General features: G+C 40.2%; 1 protein-coding gene across 1 annotated transcript; it reads left to right on the forward strand.

Annotated features, from left to right (window-relative positions):
- The first annotated feature begins 7,644 nt into the window (after positions 1 to 7,644).
- On the forward strand, positions 7,645 to 8,664 carry Vom1r114 (vomeronasal 1 receptor 1134). Its single transcript, NM_001409299.1, has one exon. It carries the CDS (start codon positions 7,645 to 7,647, stop codon positions 8,662 to 8,664), a length of 1,020 nt encoding a protein of 339 aa, NP_001396228.1.
- Positions 8,665 to 9,240: the final 576 nt, after the last annotated feature.

The raw sequence follows: 9,240 nt of genomic DNA on the forward strand, positions 1-9,240 counted from the left end.
AGTCACAGAGCAAGTCCATTTTGGAACTGGAATGTGTGTTTTTATCACTTATCCAAGATGAGTCTGTTACTGCAGAGAACAGTGGCTTCATAATGAAGGAGTAGGGCACCAAGTCCACCTCCTCGGCCAGGCCCCCATGCACAAATATGAAACCTGGTGACAATTGGATGGCCATGACCTATGTAAGAGATTAGGAGAGGAACCCAACACAATCAGGGAAGGCATGAGAATGAACATTTTCCAGTGCTCTCATTGCCATGGTCTTCATCTTCCCTAGATGAGCTATGCCTGTTGTCTGAGCATTAAAATTCTCATGAACCCATTATGCAGCATTCAGCCTATTCTCATGGCATAATCTGGGTATTTATTAATGGGAGCCTTGTCTTTCCTCTGAGGGTTCCAGTCCCCCAGGTGCGTTTTGTGAGATCATAGAGGGTAGACATTATTGGTTTTTACGTATGTCTAGTTCTTTAAGTCTCCAGTCCTTTCTGAAAATAGGTAATCTTTCATGGTTTTCTCGTGTATGAATGCGTGAGATATTGAAAATGGTAAATACAAAATGATATATTTTAATTCTGAAACCCAAAGACAGGAGTAGGCCACCCTGGATGATTGGACTCTCTTCTGAGTATGGGCCTTAGCTCCATATGTCAGTATCTTTATATAACTGTATGTAAACTATCTAGAGGACAAAACAAAATTGCATGTCATTTCTGTCCTTATAGATGATAAGGCTTCCAAACCCATTGGTGACCAGGAAGTTGGCCATTCAAGCTTCCTGGGGAGAAGAATCCAATTCAGGGTTGTCCTCGGGCACAGTTTTATTCAAGGTGTCTATGATTGCAGAGCCCCAAACTCCCAAGTCCTTTATCTCTGTATTTTCTTTAAATTCATTTTTTTTCTGTTTACCAAGAGCTGGAAATCTGGAAGTCACAAGGCACAGAAAAAAATGATTTCTCCATGTGTTGAAGGACCCTGAAAGAAGCAGTCTGTCACTCACTGTGTAGATTTAATCAAAAACACAGAAGTTCAAGGAAGGCACAAGAGGTCTTACTGTTAGCAGATGAATTATGCAACAGCAGAATACTTTTTGCTCATTTGCCTGAGGGAAAAACTAGATAGTTGGATTGACCACATTGTGTCCCTATCTAACTTGCAGATGTGTCAAGGAAGCTTGGAGAAAAGTTTGGGTCCAGCTCTCTCAGGATAGCTGTTACCCAACAGAGTAGAGTCAACTCAACAGGTAAAATGTTCCACTGGGATACCATATGTCCCTGCTCTCCAGTGGAAACTTGTCACTGACAGCCACTAAAATTACAGACTACAGAGATGCATTAAAGATCCCCTTCACCTAGGCCTGTGCAGGATCTCCTCAGACTCAGAGTTCACCTGCCCTCGAATTTCAATTTGAGTAAGTGACCAGCAATGGAGTACAGAATCAGAAGATGGTTGGATCCCAGGCAGGCTGTGGGAGGAGGAACTCTGGAACTGCATGAGGAGTTTGAGCACCTGCCATGGAGTAGCTGATCTCTGAGGACCCCTCAGCACAGGGCGCTGTGTTCTACATCAAGTGCATATTTTTCCTAGGATATTCATTTCCGTAAGGTCCTGAAATTACTTAATTTTTATAGGAGGTAAGTTAATTTTAATTGCAATATAATATTCTAACCTAAGTATCAAATTTACTTTATCATTCATAAGGTGTAAGGTATAATTTCAATAGGGGTTCAGAAGTGATCCTTTGTATGCATCTGGAAAAGTAGTGTTGTTTTACTTTCCAATGTAAACAAATATACTTGATTTTGCCTCTGTTGATTATATACTATAAAAGGAATACTGTTTTCATACTGACTTCTAGAGTGTGAATACCTAGAAGTTCTAAAAGCTGTTGAAAAAGAAATGGGTGGTATGTTCAAACCTCACCTAACAGAGGGCTCCTTGCTGACCTTTATAGACTACAATTTCTTAAGAGCCTTTCCATTCCCTGTTTTACTTCACAACTTATGTCATCCCTTATTCTCATTCTGCCTGGTGGAATGGTCACCTGCGTCACTGTGGGGATGAGGTCACAGGACACAGATTGTTAATAAAGTGAACACAGTCCTAATGGACATGATATTTGTGTTCGTTAATCATGTCTGTGTGCTAGTCATTAAATAAATGTCCCATATACTTTTCTGATACTAGAAATGCCAGGCAGACACACTGGGACAGAGCACACAGCTACTTAGCAGCAAAGCCAAGCCTCTCAGCAGGCATCACTGGGTGATGACAGAAGCAGGTTCTGCTGCAGCACTGTGTGGGGTCCATGCTGGTGGCTGGGGTCTGGGCCATGATGCTCCTCCTAGGTATCTGTTCAGGTAACATTCTCACTGCCAGTCTGAGCCTGAAGATGCAGTTACAAAGGCTTTAATATTTAAAAATATAATTCTTACATAGTCTTTCATAATTACTTGCCATCTCTCAGTTCAGGGTTCTTTTTATGGTTTGCCCATCACATTCATAAAGTTCATTTATTTCTCATATCTCTGAACTGGCACTGGAACCTGCTTGGAGATGGTTTGTCTTCTGTGGTTTCCCAGACATTTCTCCCTAGTGTCTTTCTAGGTTTAAGTTAGGATTGTGTGAAAGTTAGACATCCTCACTGAGTAAGCTCATCCCCAAGCCCTTTTCAATAAGAAGGTCCAGGGTCATCTACCAAACCCATCTATTTGATGATCCTATGGGTCAGGGTTGTCCATGATTTGGGTAACTATGGAATGACATAAAGGAAAATTTCAGGGCCACGTTGAATCAGGCTGTACACAGAGTTTCAATTCTTCTGCACTGAGCAAAAATGGTCTTCACAGTGGACTTTAACTGAGCACTGCTCAGGTTTCTCTTTCTTATTTCATGTTTCATACAGGATTCCTTTTCTAATCTCCCCAAATGACTGCCTTTCTTTTCCCCAAGTGTAGCGTTTCCTTATCGAACCTGTTTCAGAAACCAGAGACCCTTCCTGTGTTATGTACACTAGGCACAGAATTTCATGACTCTTGGAATTTGCCTGTTTTGTTACACTGTGCAAATTGCAATCACGTAGAATGGTATGATAGATCATCCCTGGCCTGTCACAGCTTACTTTCTCCTGCCCTCTCTGTTACATGAATATCCCTTAAACATTCTGCAGATCTGAGAGTCTGAGTGCACTCTCCTGGTCTCTTAAACCATGCTCAGCAAAAAGGTATGAGCTGCTGGTGCTCTGCTGGGAAGGGACAGGGTAGAGAATTCTGTATGGCTTGTATCTGAGGAGGTCTCATACCCATCAGAGTGTTTCCTATAGAAACACACATCTGTCTACAATATGCATGCCTTATTGATTCATTTTGTTGTTTGGTTGTTCAAGACAGGATTTCCTTGTGTAGCCCAGGCTGTCCTGGAACCTACTCTGTAGACCTGTTTGGTCTTGAACTCGAGCATGCACATGCCTCTGTCTTTGAAATGCTGGAATTAAAGTGTGTGCTACTATTGCTCAGCAATGGCTCTTACAGTATAAAATCATATAGGTTTGTATGGCCATGGAATTTGGAGGTAGCATGATTACTAGAGCTATAATGTCTGTGTTTTTCCTGGTAAGCTTGTGTTCGTGATGGCAAGCAATCACATCACTGTAAGTTTTCACTTTACTACTGTGGAATTGCAATGCCAGAAAGACAGGGATTCCCAGTGCTTGCAAATTCAGAATGCCTGAAGCCATAATATTTAAAATATCACTGAGGAGTCACAGCCTCTGTGCCTGCCTAACTTTCCTAAGAGCTTCAGGTTTGCAGGGCTGAGGTTTCTAAAGTGACCCTGACACTAGCATAGCCTGTACCAGTTCTACAGAGCTGACAGCACACTGCCTGAGTGGTCTGACATGAAGATGTGTTCATAAAGATCAAGTTTTATTTTATTTTACTTTTTATTTTATTTTTCTTGGATATTTTATGTATTTACATTTCAAATACCATACGTTGCTCCTCTCCAAAACTCCCACCCACCTCTTGTTTCTTTTCTTTTCCTTTTTTTCTGATCAGCTCAGTGTAATTAAATAAAAATACACATTTCCAGGATCAATGGTGGAGAAAACATTTTAGAAATCTTGAAACTATTACTCAGCTAGTGCCAACAGGCATATGATACCAGCTACTACTTTGAACTCTGCAGGTGTAACTTCATTCCATGAAATGAAGTCTATAAAAGAGTCCCCTGCCATTTATTGCACAAAGATCCCAAAACGACCTCCATAGTGTGTCCTCCTGGTGGCATTTGTACCATAATTCAACTGCCAATGTCCTTGGTTAATGGGAAACATTAATATCTCTTTCTCCCCTTTATATCTGCACTGTTAACAATTTTCCCCAACTAGCCTGCCTGAGGTATAATGCCTCCACCAATACCCCATACTTGTGAATTTTATCCCCTTTGCCTCCCCTTGATAACTTCCATTACAGTATCACATGCTCTAAATAAGCATAAGATGATTTCATCCACACCCTTGATTTTCGGTGATGAAATTTTACTCTGTAAAACAGAGTATTTTGTTTGCAAAAAGGAATGTTTACAAAAGTACATGCCCCATAGGGTGCTGTCTCTGCTATATAATTTCATGTCAATTTGACACAAGCTTGGAGTTACTTTAGAAGAGGAAATATCAACTGTGAAAATGCAAACACGAGACTTACCTATGGGCATGCACATGGTACATATTCTTGATTGATGATTGGATTGATATGGAAGAGCCCAGCTCATTATGGACACTTCCCGTATGGGCTGGGGTTCCTAGGTACCATGAGAATGTAGAATGAGCAAGCTAGGAGTAGTGTGGTAAACAACACTACTCCATGACTTCTCCATCAGTTCTGGCTTCCAGGATCCTTTCTGAAATTTTTCCCAGCCTCCCTGGATAAAGAACTATAGACTGTATGGTGAAATAATCTCTTTCCACAGCTTGCTGAAAAGCATGGCATTTTATTACAGTGAAATAGAAGGTCTAACCAAGACAGGATCTGTTTCTACAATATGGGGTATTTCAGTGACAGAACTGGCCATGTGATTTTTGAAGATCATGGAAATATTTAAAAACTTTGAACTGTAAAATACATAGAATGGTGATATCTTAGTGATTATCCTCTGTGGTCTTAGTGTATAGCTCTGAGACCAGTGTAGATATTGGAGACTAGTCTTATGAAGTTCCACAGTAAAGTTAAAGAGTTCCTTAAAGATTCAATGAGGGTCATTCATATTTTAAGTTAAGAACCATTAAATTGAGACCTTTGCCTTGCTGGAACAATTAAATCTTCTGAAAAGTGTTCCTTGGGCTTCTCACACAGACATGGTGGTCCAGTTACTCCTGAGGCTGCATCGTTTGCAAGCATTGATGTCGTTACCTTAAAAGTCTCTCAGGTTGTACTGGTTCTGAAGGCAGGAAGGGATCAGGGACGGATGCTGTGACTTGTCAATTTATGGCAAGTTTAGAGTCCATGAACAGAGTCAAAGAGAGACTACCAATGAAGTTTCAGCTCAGTTGAAGTACAGATTCAAGCAATCTGAGCTGTCAGTTTCACAGGACATCTACCAAGGGCAGCAGCAGTTGCTGTTGGGTGAAGACAATTTGAGGCTAGAAGACAAGCTGTGTGTGCTATGGAGGAATTTCCTAGTACTGTGGAGAGCCAAGAGGATTTTTAATGAGTCTCAGAAATGTGACACGCTTTGATACCTGTTGGACTTTGTTAAATTTGATTGTGGCATTGCCCTGGTACTTCCTTTGGAAACAAGAGAGTATTTAAGTTATTTGACAGGGTCCCACAATTAAGAGACATTGAATTTTAAAGGGATTTTGGAGTTTTGTTGAGAATTGGGTGTTCTACAGGGTCTGTAAATATTTTAGACAAACTTTGAAAATGTTAGGGAGACAATACTTTAGAGACTGAAAATTTTGGAGAAACTTTGAATGTTGAAAGAGATTTGAAGGCTTAAAAGATTGAAGTTGTAAAGAATATGTAACTTTTACATTGTGATATTGATATTAGTATGATATCTTGGGAAAGAAAAAAGAGAAAAGTTTATATTATAACTGTGGTATGTTTGAGTGTTAATTTAAAAAATTTTTCCTGTACCAGGTGTTTGGTTGGTTGGTTTGTTTGTTTGTTTGTTTGTTTTGATACAAGGTAGATCATTTCAGGAGAGGGAAAGGAATGTCAGTTCAGAAAATTTGCCTCCCAGACTGACATGTAGATCCATGTGTGGTGAATTTGCTTGATTGGTACTCTATGTGAGAGGGCCCAGCTCAGTGTGAGTGTATGGTGCTGGGCTGGTGAATACCTAAGAATACAGACCAGGAAAGCACAGAATAAAGAACACAAGAAACCTATATCACACTTCCATGAGTGTACATCAGTTTTTGCCTATAGGTCTCTGGGTTAAGTTCCTCCCATAACTACCCTGGATAATGGATTATTAACAGTCACATGCAATATAGGTTTTCCTACCCAACATGGTGCATTAGTAAGTCAGTGTCTTATCAAGAAACTGTAGCATTTCAACAAAATATAGAGGACTTTCATGAATATAAACTTGTAGTTGGCCTATCAGGAGAATCAAAATTCAATTATAGAAGGAAGGAATGTAGACTCCTATTAAGTTCATCTACTGAGACTGAGTTGGACCATTTCCCTTTAACACTGTAATAGGGAATAATCCCAACTCTTTTATTATAGTTCTATAAAGAAAGGCAGGCTGACATTTGCCCACTTTGCTCTTTTCTTAGACACTGTACTGGATTGAGATTACAAACATGGAAGACACAGTTTCAGAGTATTACTCAAAGACTGAAATGTTTACCTGAGGTGTCTGAATCAACTCCATTCCAATGTTCTGCTGTATTGTAATTTTTTTATCTTTCTGGCAGTAATAGAGCTGACCAGTCGCTATGATATGCCTTATGTTTCTGAGAGCACAAATATAACACATGGCATGAGAGAACCAGCAGGCAATATATCCACAAAGAAACACATGTACTGGAACACTGCCATGTTTGGTGGGTAAACAGCATCTTCTTATATAACTAGTGTACACCTTCCACAGGCTCATGGCTGTTTATATGTTCAGGAGGAGGTGACTGGAGTTCAGCCTTAGAGTATTTAAGATCACACTTAGAGTAAATGGCAGACTGTGGGTGTGATGAGAAAGGTTTGAATTCACAGATCATAATTCCAAACATTTGCTATATAAATATAATAATAAGTTTGGTTTTACAATAAATAAAGCTACAAATAGAATAAGTATGTACCCAATCCACAGGACCTCTTTCAATGGGAAAGACTGGTTTCTTTCACACAATCCCTCATTCAAATTCACCCCAAATACTAAAACAGTGTAGTGTTCCTGATATTCAAGATGTTTTGAATGAAAATCAAGTAAGATGCTTTCATACACCAGGAACACCAACATGTGCTAAATAAGTAAAGACAATCTATGATTTGTGCAGTTTATAATGTTGAAGGAGCTCACACACTGATGCAACCACGATGGGACACAGGATCCAGCCATGGCTCAGCTTAGCATGAGTGAGAGCATAAGGATGATGTGTGGGGTGCAATTTGGAGCTGAGATCTTTAGTAGAATATGATGGGGGTGCAGATATGTCAAGGAATGATGAGTGAGATTCCGTTCTTTTCTCCTCCGCCACAGTTCTCATATATGATGAATAAGAACATCAGACTCCACACTGATTCTAACATAAGGAATACCTTTTTCACTGACATTGGCATTGGAATCTCAGCCAACAGCCTCCTACTTCTCTTCAACATCTTCAAGTTAACTCGTGGGCAGAGGTCCAGACTCACTGACCTGCCTATTGGTCTCTTGTCCCTAATCAACTTACTTATGCTACTGATGGCGGCATTCATAGCCACAGACACTTTTATTTCTTGGAAGGGGTGGGATGACATCATATGTAAATTCCTTGTCTACCTGTACAGAACTTTTAGAGGTCTCTCTCTTTGTACCAGCTGCCTGTTGAGTGTCCTTCAGGCCATCATCCTCAGTCCCAGAAGCTCCTGTTTAGCAAAGTTCAAACATAAGCCTCCCCATCACATCTCCTGTGCCATTCTTTCCCTGAGTGTCCTCTACATGTTCATTGGCAGTCACCTCTTAGTATCCATCATTGCCACCCCAAATTTGACCACGAATGACTTTATTCATGTTACTCAGTCCTGCTCTATTCTACCCATGAGTTACCTCATGCAATGCATGTTTTCTACACTACTGGCCATCAGGGATGTCTTTCTTATTAGTCTCATGGTCCTCTCGACATGGTACATGGTGGCTCTCTTGTGTAGGCACAGGAAACAGACCCGGCATCTTCAGGGTACCAGCCTTTCCCCAAAAGCATCCCCAGAACAAAGGGCCACCCGTTCCATCCTGATGCTCATGAGCTTATTTGTTCTGATGTCTGTCTTTGACAGCATTGTCTGCAGCTCAAGAACTATGTATCTGAATGATCCAATATCTTATTCTATTCAACTATTTATGGTGCACATCTATGCCACAGTAAGCCCTTTTGTGTTTATTGTCACTGAAAAACATATAGTTAACTTTCTGAGGTCTGTGTGTGAGGGTGATGAGTGTTTGAATATTCATTGATGGACAAGATCCATTAAGAGGAGCCAATGTAAGCATCAGAACTGTCAATCATGGTGTGCTGTCTATGTGTTTTGGCATATGTGAAATATGAAGTTGTTTTTCTGTTAAAATTATTTACTTTAACCAACGAGATAATGAACATGTAACAGAAGATTAAACCACATCCCCTTTGATATATGACAAGGAATTTTTATTTACCTTTATTTTTATTTCTCAATGATTCTTTAAGTATGTCCTCTGAGGTGACCCTTGCCCATCATGGTCTTATGCCACATTTTTTGTAAGTATATTTTAGAGTGTAATTGTAAAACCACTCTATGCTATCGCTGGGTACTCACCATCATCAGCAGTCTTTCCACTTCCATGGCTAACCCTAAGTGGTGTTAGCCCAGTTTCCCTGCAGTCTGCTAGCTGCTGATCAGCTCACATTCCCAGTCATCCATGCCCTGTGGCTACTTTGCCAAGGCTTGTTATAAACCATGAGTTCTGTATAAAGAAAACTCCAGATGCTTATAATTTATTAGTCAGATTTGCAACAGTAAACTCTCAATCCCCAAAATACCCACACAAAGAGCA

The sequence above is a fragment of the Rattus norvegicus genome, chromosome 4, assembly GCF_036323735.1.
Source record: "Rattus norvegicus strain BN/NHsdMcwi chromosome 4, GRCr8, whole genome shotgun sequence".
NCBI classification, from domain to species: domain Eukaryota; kingdom Metazoa; phylum Chordata; class Mammalia; order Rodentia; family Muridae; genus Rattus; species Rattus norvegicus.

Coding starts and splice junctions, on each gene's coding strand:
- Vom1r114 (NM_001409299.1), top strand. CDS start 7,645: ATGATGGGGGTGCAGATATGTCAAGGAATGATGAGTGAGATTCCGTTC.